At 44.6% G+C, this 17,492-nt stretch overlaps 1 protein-coding gene across 1 annotated transcript in view; it reads right to left on the reverse strand.

The window, feature by feature from the left end:
• The window catches only part of FREM2 (FRAS1 related extracellular matrix 2), a 489,280-nt gene that overhangs the window by 43,135 nt on the left and 428,653 nt on the right, over positions 1-17,492 (reverse strand). The window contains exons 17-19 of the mRNA XM_069205491.1: positions 12,427-12,619; positions 8,248-8,352; positions 1,584-1,711 (exon numbers count right to left, since the gene is read on the reverse strand). Of these exons, the coding sequence (XP_069061592.1) occupies positions 1,584-1,711; positions 8,248-8,352; positions 12,427-12,619 (426 nt within the window). The remainder of the gene's footprint in view (positions 1-1,583; positions 1,712-8,247; positions 8,353-12,426; positions 12,620-17,492) is intronic.

The raw sequence follows: 17,492 nt of genomic DNA on the forward strand, positions 1-17,492 counted from the left end.
CGAATTCTTATACAATTCCAATAGAGCTTCTGAAAAGTCCAGATAGTCACATTTTAGTGGTGTGCAAATAGGTTTGACAATGTTTAGTAAAAGTGTACCTGCAAATGCGACTATTTCACCCCTTTCCATGGCCCCTTACCTACACCCACCCCTGAGGATGGTTGTAGGCCATTTACACCCTGGATAGGGATTTCACCTGCTGTTGACAGATTTACAACTCTGAGAATATCCAGGTGTGACTGTGACCGGGAAGAGTTGGTAAATAAACAAAAACGTATGCGTTTGTGGGTGTTCATCAAATTTCCATGGCATTAATTCCCTTGAACACCAGGATGCATCCACCGGAACAGAAATAGGGGCATATTTACACTCTGCTTGTGCCGAATGTGCATCAAAAACTTTGACACACATTCAGCTCAAACCTTGCCCCATATTTAAACTATGACGCCTGACCCCGCGGACGTAAAAAAACCTCCATGTGCGTATTTTTTTGGATGCGGGAAACCGCCTTGCGTTAATGAGATGCAAGGTAGGCGTTCCCGTCCAAAAAATGACTTTAAGGCCTGTGCGCCTTATTTATACTCCTGTGACATTTTGACGCACAGGAGGGTGCGGGCCTTAAAAAACGGCGCCCAGCCTGATGTGTGCCGTTTTTTAGCGCCTGGGTGAGGTCAGGCGTTAAGGGACCTGTGGTCTCTGACCATGGAAGCAGGCCACAGGTGCCCTTCCCTGCCCCCAGGGACATCCCCTGCCACCCTCGCCCACCCCAGGCGGACACCCATGGATGGGAGGACCCATCCCAGGTAAGTACAGGTAAGGTGAGGTAAGTATAATTTTTTAAAGTGGCATAGGGGGGCCTAATTTGGGCACCCCTACATGCCACTGTGCCCAATGACCATGCCCAGGGGACAGGAGTCCCCTGGGCATGGCCATTGGGCAAGGGGGCATGACTCCTGTCTTTGCTAAGACAGGAATTATTTCAATGGGGGTTGTGCGTCAAAAAATGTCGCAAGTCTGGTTTGAGCCATGATTTTTGACTCAAACCTGACTTGCACCATTTTTGGACGCACAACCCCAATTCTTCCCTGCGCCGGCGCTGCCTGGTTTAAGTCATTTTTTTTTACTCTGACCAGCACGCAGCGCCGGCTAACGTCAATCCTTAAATAAGGCGCCCGCATGGCGTGTTGGAATGGCGTTAGCTGGAGGTACATTTTTTGACGCAAACCAGCGCCTGCGCTGGTTTGCGTCAAAAAGTATAAATATGGGCCTTAGTTCCTCTAAAAAGTACACCATCTATGAATAGATCTATCCATACGGCTATATTGATATTCTGTGAATTGCAAAAGTTGATCTGCCCTTGTAAATTATGCTCATTCTGCTCTTAAGAAGAACTTAGGTCCACAGATGGCTTTGTTATGCTGACCATTGTCATTTGGCAGCTAAATATATGGGAATTGACAAGTGACAGACCATATTTTTCCCCACAAAATAACTGAACTTGCAAACATACATGAATGCACGGAATCATTTTTGAGCATTTCGGACCACCGCCAAAAAGAAAACACAGATATATCTTAGCTTACCGCAAAGTCAGAAACAAAGCTCCACTGCTGGATGGGCTGGTTGTAATTCGGTTCACTGCGCACAAGGCTGAGGGTAAAGGTGAGCCCAGGATGGTCAACACACATTATCATGGAACTCAGAGAAGTGGCTGAAAAACAGAATACAGACTTTGATTTACTTCTGTCTTCCCAGACTGGAAACATAAATCCTAAACACAAGCCCAAAAAGAAACCTATTTATTTTGTCAAGATCATTTTGAAGTATTTCTTTTAGATTGATCATGTCTATGGATATCTTCTAAGTATTAGACAGAAAAAATAAATACCAAATCACAAAATGCATAAACATACTTATGTCATGCTGGCGAAAATACACGCGGCCTTATCCCCACACAACTGACTTGCTTCAAGTGCTAATAAACAGATAGACACATTTATTACTACAGTGCAAACGTGTTACTACCAAAGTAGAACATAAAAGAGGTAAGAAAATAATGATTTACTACTTTAGTTGAGGAAGGGATGGAGGAAGAAGCATCATGACCCACTCAACCCTTCGCACCTCATGAATCATGGCCAACCCTCACACATAGCAGTGATAATACACACCGTACTACGCCTCGCTCGCCTCCATATATACTATGTATTTTCAGTTGCAGAGATAATGTAAGAAATAACACAATACTTTGGAACAAGCTTAATCGCCAGTTTTTACACAATGCAATCAAAACTTTTCTTGAAAGAACTATCAAGATATCATAACATGCTATAACCATTTATGCCATCTTCCATATTCACAAATAGACTGGTTTATCCTGTGAGTTGAAATTACATATCACCACCTTTCAAATACCTTCACTCAACGTCTGACAATAAGAAATCAGAAAATGTGTGGCCTCCTAGTGTAAAGTAAAATCCTTGATAGACAGAAGACTCAAGAATGACGTTTAAAATGCTGTCTACAAACTGAAACTGTGCAATATGGCATTTGCATGAAATACATATGAAAGATGTAAGCAAATAAAAAAATAAGTAATTAATGGTTCCCATCAAAGGCACAAGAGATTTTCCAGATAATGCCCCACCTGTGTTTCAAAACCTCCTCCCCAGCCTCTCTAAAATAACCCTCACCTGCCCTCCCAATTCTGAGGAAGACACTACTCTTGGACTATACCTTTTTTGAGGGTCATATTAACACAGCAACCTGCTGAGTGACTGTGCTGCCGCAATACAGTTAGGGACATATTTACAAGCCTCTTGTGCTGCCGGTGCATCACTTTTTTGACACTCCGACGGTGGAAAGTGCAGGCCCATACTTACGAGGCCATGCAAAACCACTATGCCTGGCTATTCATGGCCTCATAATATATGGTGTAAGGCAATGTTGCACAAGTCACTGCGCTGCCTTACTCTGCATCGGGGGTGGAGTGGGGGTGCGTTTAATGAGTGTTGCAGTGGGTTTTCCATGCAACACCTATAGGTTTTGACGCATTCCCAGATTTACAACGCACTGTAATCCTGGGAATGCTTTAAATCTTACGCCTCCCCAGGTCAGGCGCCACCAGGAAAAATATCTTTATTTCTCCTTGTGTTTTCCTCTTTCTTTGTGTGCTGGATTCTGCAGCACACATAGAAAGAGGAAAATGCCTCCATGGATTGTTTTTGTGTAACAAGATGCCCTTTCCTGCACAAAAACAATCCTGCATGCCTCGCAGGCAGCATATTGTGTGCCAGCACAGGGGGAAAGAACAGAAATGCACTGTGTCTCGTAAATACAGTGCATTTATTCCCTTTCAAATTGGCGCAGGCCAGCACAGCATAAATACTTGCGGCACTGCCCGATGCCAATTTGATGTAAATATGCCCCTTAACGTTTTGCATTACGCTGAAGCCAACAGGCCCTAGACCTGCACTAAATTAACGAAGACGCAATACACTCCTATTGTAACTCCACATTCACTTTGACACTGTGATAAGTGATATAGAGGAAAACATACCTGTGCTGTTAGTTCTTTGATGAGATTCCAAATTTTCTAAATGCACTACAGGGACCAAGGCATGCACGTGTGCGCACACACACACACAGAGTTCAGCCTGATGCTGGATTACATACTGCACAGAAGCAATGCAACATGTCTGATCTTGGCAGGTGGGCGGAGCCTACTGGTGTCTGTCAAGCCACATTGTGCTAGCTGTTCCAAGGGCTCAAGGGCCATAGATTTGCAATCTACAACACCCACTTCCTTCCATGCTTGCACTTTTGCTTATAGTGCATGTTGGACTTTTTTGCTTATGCAGGGTCATCCCTGTAGGAGGCTGGACTGGCTTGTAGTGAGTACCAAGGGGTACTTACACCTTGCACCAGGCCCAGTTATCCCTTATTAGTGTATAGGGTGTCTAGCAGCTTTGGCTGATAGATAATGGTAGCTTAGCAGAGCAGCTTAGGCTGAACTAGGAGACGAGTGAAGCTCCTACAGTACCACTAGTGTCATATGCACAATATCATAAGAAAACACAATACACAGATATACTAAAAATAAAGGTACTTTATTTTTATGACAATATGCCAAAAGTATCTCAGTGAGTACCCTCAGTATGAGGATTGCAAATATACACAAGATATATGTACACAATACCAAAATATGCAGTAATAGTGTTAGAAAACAGTGCAAACAATGTATAGTTACAATAGGATGCAATGGGGACACATAGGGATAGGGGCAACACAAACCATATACTCCAAAAGTGGAATGCGAACCACGAATGGACCCCAAACCTATGTGACCTTGTAGAGGGTCGCTGGGACTGTAAGAAAACAGTTAGGGTTAGAAAAATAGCCCACCCCAAGACCCTGAAAAGTGAGTGCAAATTGCACTAAAGTTCCCCAATGGACATAGAAGTCGTGATAGGGGAATTCTGCAGGAAAGACACAAATCAGCAATGCAACAACGATGGATTTCCAAACGAGGGTACCTGTGGAACAAGGGGACCAAGTCCAAAAGTCACAAGCAAGTCGTAGATGTGCAGATGCCCAGGAAATGCCAGCTGTGGGTGCAAAGAAGCTGCTACTGGACAGTAGAAGCTGAAGATTCTGCAGGAACGACAAGGGCTAGGAACTTCCCCTTTGGAGGACGGATCCCTCATGCCGTGGAGAGTCGTGCAGAAGTGTTTTCGTGAAGAAAGACCGCCAACAAGCCTTGCTAGCTGCAAATCGTGCGGTTAGGGTTTTTGGATGCTGCTGTGGCCCAGGAGGGACCAGGATGTCGCCAATTGCGTCTGGGGACAGAGGGGGCGTCGAGCAAGACAAGGAGCCCTCTCAGAAGCAGGCAGGACCCACAGAAGGGCCGGAATAGGCACTACGAAGTGGAGTGAAACGGTGCTCACCCGAAGTTGCACAAAGGAGTCCCACGCCGCCGGAGGACAACTTAGGAGGTCGTGCAATGCAGGTTAGAGTGCTGTGGACCCAGGCTGGACTGTGCACAAAGGATTTCCGCCGGAAGTGCACGGAGGCCGGAGTAGCTGCAAAAGTCGCGGTTCCCAGCAATGCGTGGGGAGGCAAGGACTTACCTCCACCAAACTTGGACTGAAGAGTCACTGGACTGTGGGAGTCACTTGGACAGAGTTGCTGGATTCAAGGGACCTCGCTCGTCGTGCTGAGAGGAGACCCAGGGTACCGGTGATGCAGTTCTTTGGTGCCTGCGGTTGCAGGGGGACGATTCCGTCGACCCACGGGAGATTTCTTCGGAGCTTCTAGTGCAGAGAGGAGGCAGACTACCCCCACAGCATGCACCACCAGGAAAGCAGTTGAGAAGGCGGCAGGATCAGCGTTACAGAGTTGCAGTAGTCGTCTTTGCTACTTTGTTGCAGTTTTGCAGTCTTCCAGCGCGGTCAGCAGTCGATTCCTTGGCAGAAGGTGAAGAGAGAGATGCAGAGGAACTCGGATGAGCTCTTGCATTCGTTATCTAAGGAATCCCCAAAGACAGAGACCCTAAATAGCCAGAAAAGAGGGTTTGGCTACTTAGGAGAGAGGATAGGCTAGCAACACCTGAAGGAGTCTATCAGAAGGAGTCTCTGATGTCACCTGCTGGCACTGGCCACTCAGAGCAGTCCAGTGTGCCAGCAGCACCTCTGTTTCCAAGATGGCAGAGGTCTGGAGCACACTGGAGGAGCTCTGGGCACCTCCCAGGGGAGGTGCAGGTCAGGGGAGTGGTCACTCCCCTTTCCTTTGTCCAGTTTCGCGCCAGAGCAGGGCTGAGGGGTCCCTGAACCGGTGTAGACTGGCTTATGCAGAAATGGGCACCATCTGTGCCCGTGAAAGCATTTCCAGAGGCTGGGGGAGGCTACTCCTCCCCAGCCCTAACACCATTTTCCAAAGGGAGAGGGTGTAACACCCCCTCTCTGAGGAAGTCCTTTGTTCTGCCTTCCTGGGCCAGGCCTGGCTGGACCCCAGGAGGGCAGAAACCTGTCTGAGGGGTTGGCAGCAGCAGCAGCTGCAGTGAAACCCCGGGAAAGGCAGTTTGGCAGTACCCAGGTCTGAGCTCCAGACCTGTGGGATCATGGGATTGTGCCAACTATGCCAGGATGGCATAGAGGGGGCAATTCCATGATCATAGACATGTTACATGGCCATATTCGGAGTTACCATTGTGAAGCTACATATAGGTAGAGACCTATATGTAGTGCACGCGTGTAATGGTGTCCCCGCACTCACAAAGTCCGGGGAATTGGCCCTGAACAATGTGGGGGCACCTTGGCTAGTGCCAGGGTGCCCACACACTAAGTAACTTAGCACCCAACCTTTACCAGGTAAAGGTTAGACATATAGGTGACTTATAAGTTACTTAAGTGCAGTGTAAAATGGCTGTGAAATAACGTGGACGTTATTTCACTCAGGCTGCAGTGGCAGACCTGTGTAAGAATTGTCAGAGCTCCCTATGGGTGGCAAAAGAAATGCTGCAGCCCATAGGGATCTCCTGGAACCCCAATACCCTGGGTACCTCAGTACCATATACTAGGGAATTATAAGGGTGTTCCAGTATGCCAATGTAAATTGGTAAAATTGGTCACTAGCCTGTTAGTGACAATTTGTAAAGAGAGAGCATAACCACTGAGGTTCTGGTTAGCAGAGCCTCAGTGAGACAGTTAGGCATCACACAGGGAACACATACCTATAGGTCACAAACTTATGAGCACTGGGGTCCTGACTAGCAGGGTCCCAGTGACACATAACAAACATACTGAAAACATAGGGTTTTCACTATGAGCACTGGGCCCTGGCTAGCAGGATCCCAGTAAGACAGTGAAAACACCGTGACATACACTCACAAACAGGCCAAAAGTGGGGGTAACATGGCTAGAAAGAGGCTACTTTCTCACAATCCCCAATCTTTTTGCCTCCTGCCTCCTATTTTTCCTGACCTGTTTCTGTTGGCTTTTGAACTCTGAGCACTTTACCGCTGCTAACCAGTGCTAAAGTGCATATGCCCTCTGTGTAAATTGTATGGTTGATTGGTTTATCCATGATTGGCATATTTGATTTACTAGTAAGTCCCTAGTAAAGTGCATAGAGGTGCCAGGGCCTGTAAATCAAATGCTACTGGTGGGCCTGCAGCACTGGTTGTGCCACCCACATGAGTAGCTCTGTAATCATGTCTCAGACCTGCCATTGCAGGCTTGGTCCTCGGAAACTTAGCAGGGCTGGGGTCGTATTACATTTTTATAGTTAAAATAACATTCCTATAGCAAATGCGTTGGTATTGGCACATTTCAATTCATTTGCACCGAGATTATGCACTTTCCTCATTATCTGCATAAAATATGGGGAGCCCAACTATCATACGATAAAAACGTCACTGTGCGTGTGATAGCAGACAGGCAAATAATACAACCAACCAGGAGGGTTGAACAGCAGACAGATGCTTAGAAGGTAACATTTGTTATGAAATTATTCCTTCTTAAAGAGACTCTTTTTGTAGTTCTGTCCTGTCTCTCATTAACATATTGTTTATAGAGGGTCCGCTATTAGAAATAATCACTGGTCCTACATGGATTTATACAACGATCACTAAATATTTTAGAAGTCAATGGAGCCATTTTGGGACCCTCTTCTTCATCCATGCTATGACTAATCTGCTCTGCGTTGATATGCAAATAACTTGCTCATTTTCTGTGTAAAATCTTTTGAATTTCTCTGCACGAACCAGGGTTGAACATATAGGGGGTTATTACAACTTTGGAGGAGGTGTTCATCCGTCCCAAAAGTGACGGTAAAGTGACGGATATACCACCAGCTGTATTACGAGTCCATTATATCCTATGGAACTCGTAATACGGCTGGTGGTATATCCGTCACATTTGGGACGGATTAACACCTCCTCCAAAGTTGTAATAACCCCCATAATGTAAATCTCTCCCAGCACAAATGTACAGCCCTCAGGAAATGTCATGACACTTGTACATTCTTCATTCATTTTTGTCTCTTGGAGATTGCATTCATGCAAATGTTAATATTAATCTTGCATATAAAATATCTTGGAGATTGCAAATGTTAATATTAATCTTGCATATAAAATATCTATTTCTTTCAAATAAATCGCTCAGCCAATTTGGGAAGTAGAAAAGGAAGTAGAAAACTATATATAATATTGAGAAAATGCAGTTATTGCTAAGTTAGATTCTTCCTTACCTGGATGGGACATCACAAATAGACCATGGAACCGGGCCTCTGTCTTAAAGTTAACAACGAGGCGTCCTTCATCACTTATCCGCATGCTTGTTGGATAGAGTGAGCCTGTGAGCAGAAGCCAGGACACACAATTAATCAGTTACAGAAATGTAAATATCAGCAACAAATGGAAGGAACAATTAACAAGTACAATTACAAATAATGAAATATTACTGTATATTGAATTGATACAATTTAATGCCACAAAGTGATGGATCATGTAAAATAACATAAAAATTAAAAACTGCCATCAACCTGCAATTGAGAAAAATTGAAAGAGGAGAAAACTATAACCACAACAATATAAACAAATAAATGACGGCTAACCAAGAGTTAGCAGTGATAACAAATCAAGAGGCACACACAAGGTTAGAACCCTTGAAAATGAGGAAAATTCTGTCTGAGGGAAAGGTCATGGCTGCACAAAGGTCAAACAATGTAATGGATGGAATGCCTTAAATAATCAACACTACTTTCATCTGCTCGCTGTGCCATTATGGGGGACGACCATCTATTTGCAAATCAGTCTTAAGTCTTGGCCACACCCCAAAGGGGGCAATCCAGCCATAGGGATACTCTTTGAATGGAAACACGAACAACATTAGACCACAGGCAGCATTATGGGGGTTCATCAGTGAGGTGCAGTTTAAGTCCTAATGACCCAGAGAGCAATTAGACCATGCATAGGCGAAAACATACACACACACTGTCCACCCCCCCCCCCCTACACGCACACACACACACACATTTCTCTCTCTGTGTCTTAATATTTTATTCTCTCACGTAAGTAAGTACAGGGAAGAAGCAACTGAATAAGGAGCCTTGTGAGAGTCTAGTGATGAATTAATGTGTAAATTCAAAACACATAACAATACAAAATCACATTATTATGTTCACCGACATGTACCTGAATACACTGGCACTTGAAACCAGTCTACTGGTACCATAAGCATAACATTTTCAGATGCTTTTAATAATTTTATATTTGCAAAAAAATAGCTAATTCCTGAAAATTATTTAGGAAATTCCAATCACGTGGACATAAAATTGAAAAACAAGACGTGAAATCCATTCCCTGAAGATGTTGAGATAAAAACAGGGCACACCTTTTTTTTGCCATGGTTTACTGTCTACCACGCCATACACAAATTTACTAGGATCTGTTTATCTTTAAGAAGCCGTTTCCTTTCCTGAAAAATAAATGCCTTTATTATTCTTTGATCAGACACAGTGGAGACCACTTCAAACTATCAACTGAAGCCTGTGTCAGGAAGAAATGTAAGTGTGGTCTACACATCCTGCGGCCACCTTCTTTCTTAGTTTTCTATCCATCACTCCAGAACGGCAGTGCAATGAAGTAGCAATGGGTGTTGTTGGGGAAAACTTGCAAGACTATAGGTTTGTAAAACAGTTAAGTAACACAGAGCCTTATTTAAAAGTTTGGTGGATGGGACACTCCGTCAAAATGTGGCGCATATCCCGTCTGCCATTTTACAAGTGCCTTAGGCTATAATGCAGTTGTACTGCAGCGGATGAAACATTCACCATGTTTGAGATGGAGTATCCCAAAAAACAAAGTTCAAATAAGGCTCATAGTTTCTGAAAAGCAGCATGTAAAGGTTGTAGTTGAAATTCAGCAACACCCATGCTGAAACCAGAATGTGAACTGAATATACAAATAATACATTGTGGCCCTTGTTTAGCAGATGCAATGCAGGGAGTTATTGCTATGCAGGAAAAGGCAGAAAATGGTCTTTTGGTAAAGCTGGCTTCCAAAGAGTAATGTTTCTAGAAAAATTAGCAAGGCAATAAAAGTGGCATGAAGTTGACGCCATTTAGGGGCACAAACCAAAGCAAATGCTCTTCCCAAGTCTTTAAAAAATATACTTGTAAGTCCTTGACATACAATTTACTAATCGGAATGGAGCAATATATCAACACACATTTGAATGATTACCAACTTTATTTCGTAGCTCTAGTATCTAATGTTGACCAATCTCCTGCATACATTACAATTTCAAATGATACCAAATAACATAAATTGGCCTAATAAATCATAACTGATACATTACACATTTAACTATTTATTCATACCCGACTTGGTATCTCCAAACACACATAAAACATCTAAATACCGCTGTCGTAACCAACACGCATGGCATAGTGTCCTCATTTTACACACAATCTACTCATACATAAAAAACACATATTTGCTATAAAAATATTAACATTTAGTAAACATTAAAACACAGGACACAGAGCTGCAGAACATTGTACAACATGTCAGATAATAGGTGCAATGTCCACGTTAGCCGATTTTGCAGGTTAATTTCAAATTCGCACCACGCCTTTAAAAATGGATGATGGATATTCTGAGTAAGGTCACAGGGTAGGAGGCATTCCACCTGTCCACAGTTTTACCCCACATTTTTTGCTGAATGGACTTCCGGAGTTTAGGCCTCGGCTGTGGCCTGTGGCCAGCTGTCTTACCCGTCGCATATTTATGCTCTGTTAAAATTGTATTACAGACCTTCTTCAGCGCAGCCCATGTCACCATGAAGCTGGCTTTCCACTTTGACCGATGAACTGGATATTACAGAAAGTGCCAAATACTATCCCTCTTGTAAGCTAGCATTATTAGTGCAGTTTACTTCCTCCACTCACTAAAGTTTAATGCATTATACTTCTGGGGCAGCGGGAGAGGGGACAATTTACATACAATTATGGCCAGCAATGGCAAAGTGTAAGGGATCAGTAAAGCCATATAAAAGAACATAAAGACTCCTTGTTGATGATAAGAACAAAAATATATTTACCTGCCGGAGGAAATATGGAATGGTTACAATTTCAGCCCATACCTAGTTGTAAGGACTAGTGCAGAAATAACCTCTTGAACAAGTTGAAAGGTCCTGAAATCAGATGGGACTGATTATTTTTTGGACACTTTTCTTCTAGTTGTGGGAAGTAGGTTTTTAATTAGATGTTGGTCACTTGAACCATTTATGTAAAAAGTACCATAACTGTACACTTAAGAAAACTTAGTGGGTCAAGGTGTTCCTGAATGGTCTCAGATAGCACCTGATTTGCTCTGAGACTTTATTACTCCATAATACTTGGTAATAAAGACAGTGAGTCAGAGGTATCCATATCAGAGCTCATTTTACATACTACATCTGTCTGGCTGGACATACTGACCTATTTCTAAATCCATTAGCTCTAGAAGAATGATGAGATCAAGAGAAGGAGCGACTCACATCCAGCATCAATGTATCATCCATTGGAAGCACCTTCATCCATCACTGAGCTCTTTGCATCATATGTTCAGAGTTCACATAGGGCTCTAGTACAGATAATCCAGTCTTGTATGCCACCTCAGATACACCTTTCACATTGGCGACCCCGCTTGAAGAAAAATTCTCTCCAAAAACGATTTTAAGTTCAAACATAAAAACTGTGACCAGGACAAAGCACAAACTTGAGTCCAACTATGTCCATAAAAGGGATGGCATGGCTTGGTCTTTTGGTATCAGCAGACCTCCACTAAAATACAAAGTAGAGGATTTAGAGTCCACAGAGCAACCTGTGAGGGCTGGTGGAGTCCCTTGCCTCATGGCAGATGACCATCCAACATATTTAGAGCTCAGGTCTGCCTGGTGGGGATTTCTGTGATTAAAGTTCCTCCATCACACTGGTGGAATCACTTTTTGTCACTGATCTGTGGATAGTGGGTACCATGTTTTTGGCACACTCATCAATTTATTTTGCTTCTCACAAACCAACTCTATAGTGGGGTTTTGTGTCTAAAAAGCAAAATTATAACAGCCCTGTTGCGCAAAGGAGCAGTGCTTGTTTTCTTTCCTTGCTGGATCAGCCATGGCCTGCATCTTCGTGAGATTGGATAGCATGACGGTCTCCCGCCCCAAAAGTATTTGCTTTACATATATCTTACAGACAGGGTCACTTGGAGCAAATAAGGCTTTTTTACTCCATAATACTTGGTACATAACAGTGAGTCTGCTTAAGGTGCGCGTTCTTAAAGGTGCTTAAAATATAAAAAATAAGTAATGATAAAATAAAATACCGAATAAAAATGACTAATACAAAAGCATACAAAACAAACTCTTATTCAAACAGACTAACCTTGCATCTCTGCCTCTGGAGGGCTGCCGATCCCATCCTTCCACAAGATGGCAGTGTCGTACACAAAAGTCAGCCGAAGCTCAGATTGCAGGTCAAAGTGCTGCCATCCTCCCACACCAACAGGGGAGTGGAAAACATATGATACATACAAGGGAACCCGCAGGGTCACGTAGGATTGCACAAGGTTTAGGACCTACAAACAGTAAAGGAATGTCTTTAGTCGGTGGAACAGAAGCATAAACAGTGCCAGTGTCAGAAATGCAGCGTAAGCAACTGCCCAGAAGGAACAGCATTTCTCGCAGATTATCTACAGGAGTGAGCATGCCCCTTGCAGCAAGTATGTGAAAGATAAAACACTAAACTGCTGTAACATGCAAGCGAATGACTCACAGGTGAATTCAAGTTTAAAACAGATACAATTTTATGTATATATACACTGCATCAAATGAGACAAGTGTCCGTATTTATCAGCCTTTTATCACGGATCCTGTTTACTATGGAGGTCTTTGCTGTGCCTGTTGTGTACAGTGTCTGTTAAACGTGACGCTAACTGTGACTTAAACATTTTTACCTTAATATTTCACATATTTCATCCTTTGATCAGTTAAAGTGCACTGGCTACCAAAGCATATTTCTCTCGTGAATACATATAATCACTGAAGGAAATCTGTGGGGAGAGCTGTGGGGTTCAGCCCCTTCGTGTGCCCAGGTACCATTCCTCTGGCCAAAGTATGCTCTGACATCTGTATAACTTTCCCCGTAGTACAGCAAAAGAATGTACACAGTGATGTCAGCGACTATGTCCATGATGAGGTGATATATGCTTTTAACAGTGACTGCAGTGGCCCTGGTTGTGTGCTGTGCGAGTGGGCTGCCCAGAGCCAGTCGGGCGCAGGTGGGGTTGGCCTCCAACAAGGGGCTCGCCTACAGGAAACTCTTGAAAGTTTTATTTGATTTGAGAATCACTGAAAAACCAAAGGTTAAGGGGAATGTATTTATCTTTGGTATTGACACATCAAATACAGGGTCGGCTGGTGACATTTGACTGTGGTGAGGCATAAAAGTTCGGGATGCCCTGTGGCGGGCGAGCATTGAAAGCGAGTCGAATGCTATAAGGGGATTCGGGGAGGTTCTCCCCCAGGGAAAAATTTGAAAAATGAGTCGGCAAATAGTGCATTTTCAAGCAAATTTGAGAAAGCACGATGGTTAATAAAGCAATTGTGAAACTGTCTCTGCAGAAAGGGGGTCGGCGATGAGTGAGCCTGTGGTGTGTTCACTACCTTCACCTGTCAAAGTCAACTCATGTTGCACCAGCGAAGACGGTATTTATTGGGAAGTTCTCTGTGGTCACCCTGGAACACAGTAGAGGGCAGTGTTCACCGAGCCACTTATTTTATTAAGCTTATTAAACTTATTTTAGTAAGCCTGCCCTACTACGGCAAGAATTGTATGGTCCACGCTATCGCCCATTCTAAGAAGGCACAATGATATCACAAGGAGAGCAGTTTCTGTGCTCACACCAGTAAGGTGCTCCTGGCATACTTTTTATCCCATTCGCCACCTTGGAGCACTTTTGATATAGTGTCTGTTCTATATTCTTCTGCAATCACTTGCAGGGACTCCAAAAAGCGCAGTGCCATCCCACCCTAGGGGACAACACAGATAGGCATTCACTCAGGAGCACTACTACCACAAGGGCAGAGGGGTTTTCACTTCACAGCACATGGGCTCATATACAGAGCTGAAAACAAATATCTTGAAATGATCATGCTGCAAGTCAAGTAACTCACTGCTGAGGCAGAGTCTGGAGTCCCGACTCCGGTTTAACAAACTCAATACAGCTCAGTCACTGACAAGTCAGACCATCTACAACATGCTTTTTTTCCAGTTACATACAATTGCATTTTTCAACATACGTCTAGCACTAGCAGTGAATTCAGCATGCCAGTACCAGTTGTGCTGGACCAGCTACTAGGCTTTTTTTACTTACCCGGCACTGTGGTCCACTACAGCATTTGGGGCTGCAGAGAACTAACAGTCTGTAGGGAGTATCACATTGGAATCAGCCCAATCAGGGAAGCTGGTGATGCCGACACGCACTTGAGGGTGCGCATCACCTTGTCTGCTCCATTCTCATCTGCTGGCTGCCTGCCAGTGAAAAACAGACACCACAGCTGGAGCTGAAAATGATGGCATAAACACAGGACAGCCCTGCAGTTAACAGTAACATGGGAAGCACACCTTGAAACTCCGCAGTGAGTCTTCAAAAGTCCTGAAGAAAAACTGCACAGACTCAGTTTCCCAGCTTCCCGCCTGCCTGCAGCCTCTACCTCACCCTTTCCCAACTTGTCACAGGGGCCCACCCCCTGTGATGAATTGGGAAAGGGTGGGGTGACCGTCCTCTCCACTCCCTGACTGATGTGAAGCCACTGGTGTTACAGGGCTTCAGCTTGAAGCAGCCAGGGCTAACGTTATCCCCATGTAAATAGGGGGTGGAGACTGGCCCTCAAGGCTATGTCTTTGCCGAGCTAGTGACCTCACAGGCTTCGGGGCTATCAGCTTGTCAGCCCAGAAAATACTGTAGACTTAGGGCCTGCCCATAGGGAATGCAATGCATCAATTGATGCTGAGGCATCACTGTCAGTGTATCATAAAAGACTCATCAACAAGCACCAGCCCCAAGCAAGTGGTGTGTGTATTTTTTTAAACCTGATAAAGACTTTGTTTTCACGTTCGCAATAGCTGACTCTTGGGGGGAGGCGGGGGAGGAGTTTGAAAGTAAAGGGGGCCGAGCCCCAGCACTCTTATTCAGAAACCGCTGCTGATCAATTATTGTTTATAAAACCCTCAGAAATTCACTTAATAAACACAGTTAAAGTGCAGCCATGGTTAAAGATCAAAACAGAAAAAACACAGAAATTTGCAAGTTATAGCTGAGTTATAGTTGAGAAGAGAATCCATAATTCACACAACAGTCATGCACACCATAACAAGGCTTAAGACACAAGGAAGGACATCTAACAGCAAAATATTCAAATCAATGCTTCAAAAACTCAAACCAATAAATAATACTACATTCATAGTAGTCGCTTTCAAAGGATACGGGTAATGTGATATGTAATCTCATCTTTAAGATTATTTACAATATTTGTAATTGTATCCGTTGTGTTAAGGGTGAGGTGATGAGCATTGCATTTGGTGTGTGTGTTTTGGTTTGCATTACTGCTATGCAAGTTCTGGATTGTGTCCTAGCAATAAAGTTCAAGTTTCAGTGGGTTTTCCATTTTGATTCCTAGCTTTAACTGACCTTCACCATTGGTTTTTAAGGGCATATATACATATATAGATAGTTGTACATATATATGTGTTCATTGAAAAAAGCAAAGGTTAAAGTAAAGTTACAGTTAAGTGAAATGTTCCGTAACAACATATTTAAAACTAAAAAAACACAGACATTCTCAGTTATATCTACAGTTATAGTTATCTCAAGCAGCTATAACTTGAGCCTCTGCCGTGCACAGTTTTCTCATCAATAATTTCATTGCAGATAGTGCAGTGATATTATCAATGATGTCACAGAAGAGGTCATGAGTGATATAATATGTGGGGTAATCAGCAGTGCGTGGTGAGTGTGCAAGTTATAGTTACCTTAAGGCACAAGCCTATTGTGGCCCTGGGGACCCATACTCCAGGCCTCTGCAAATGATATCGGGGTGCCCTCGTTTGCATCCGGGGCATCCACCAAGCAACACATACTAAGTGGAGGGGTGTATGGACCGCTTCTCAAGCCTTTTTAGGTGCCAGGGACCCCATCCCCAGGGGCCAAATAGATCTAAAAAGGGGAGGAGGCGCAGGGGCCCCTCTTCAAGCATCATTAGGCCCCAGAGACTGCATCTCCCAGGGCTGTATCTTTTCTAAAAGGGGAGGGGACATTCAGCTGCCCACCTAGAGTCTTTATTAAGGCTAACTCTTATTTAAAATGGGAGGGGGCTGCACTGCACTCCAACCTGCCTACTTGAGCCTTCTCAGGCTCTAGGGACTGCATCCCCTAGGGCCACAAGTGGGTGCTCCAGTGCCCACCCAGGGCACCCACAAACAACAACCTGGGAACTGCAGGGGGAACCCTAAGGACTCTGTGGCTCCAGCCAACTCCCCGCATGGTGCGCGAGCCCGCATTGCCACAGGAAGCAGCTGTCTATGCTTGCTCTCAGCGGCAGGAGCAATACATGTTCTGTTTCCCTGCCAACATTCTTTCAGGCAGGAAAACAGAAGAGAAGACTGCTCCCAGCCTGCAGGAGCATGTTTAAAACTCTGCCAATCAATCAGGGACTTGTAGAGCGCAGCTGTTCACCTATGAGGGTCTCAAGGTGTTGGGCAGGAAAGGGGGGTGGTGACGAGGATCAGTCGAAGAGCCAGGTCTTGCTGTCCTTCCTGAACTGAGACAGGGTGGGAGATTGCCTGAGGTGGATGGGGAGGGTGTTCCAGGCCATGGCTGTGATTTGGGAGAAGGCTCTACGTCCGGCTGTGGTTTTTCAGATGAGGGGGACTTTGGCGAGGGGCTGGTTGGCTCAGCGGAGTTGTCTGGCGGGTGTGTAGAAGGAGAGTCTGTGGTTGAGGTAGGCTGGTTCGGAGTTGTGTAGGGCCTTGTAGGCATGGGCCAGGAGAATAAAGGTGATTCTCTTGTCGATAGGTAGCCAGTGCAGGTCTCTTAGGAGGGCAGAGGTGTGGCTGTGTCGTGGGGCGTTCTTAATGAGCAGAGCGGAGGTGTTCTGGATGCGTTAAAGTCTTTTGTGGATCTTGACAATGGTTCTGGCGTAGAGAGCATTGCCGTAGTCAAGGCGGCTGCTGACAAGGGCCTGGGTGCCTGGCCTTCTGGTTTCGGTGGGGATCCACTTGTAGATCTTTCAAAGCAGGGGCAGGGTGTGGAAGCAACCCAATGAGACTCCACTCACCTGTCGGTCCATTGACAGTGATGAGTCTAAGATGATGCCGAGGTTGCGGGCGTGGTCGGTGGAGGTGTTTCCGAGGGCGGAGGGCTACCAGGACTTGTTCCAGGCAGAGGGTGT

Source organism: Pleurodeles waltl, chromosome 8 (assembly GCF_031143425.1).
Source record: "Pleurodeles waltl isolate 20211129_DDA chromosome 8, aPleWal1.hap1.20221129, whole genome shotgun sequence".
Classification (NCBI taxonomy): Eukaryota; Metazoa; Chordata; class Amphibia; order Caudata; family Salamandridae; genus Pleurodeles; species Pleurodeles waltl.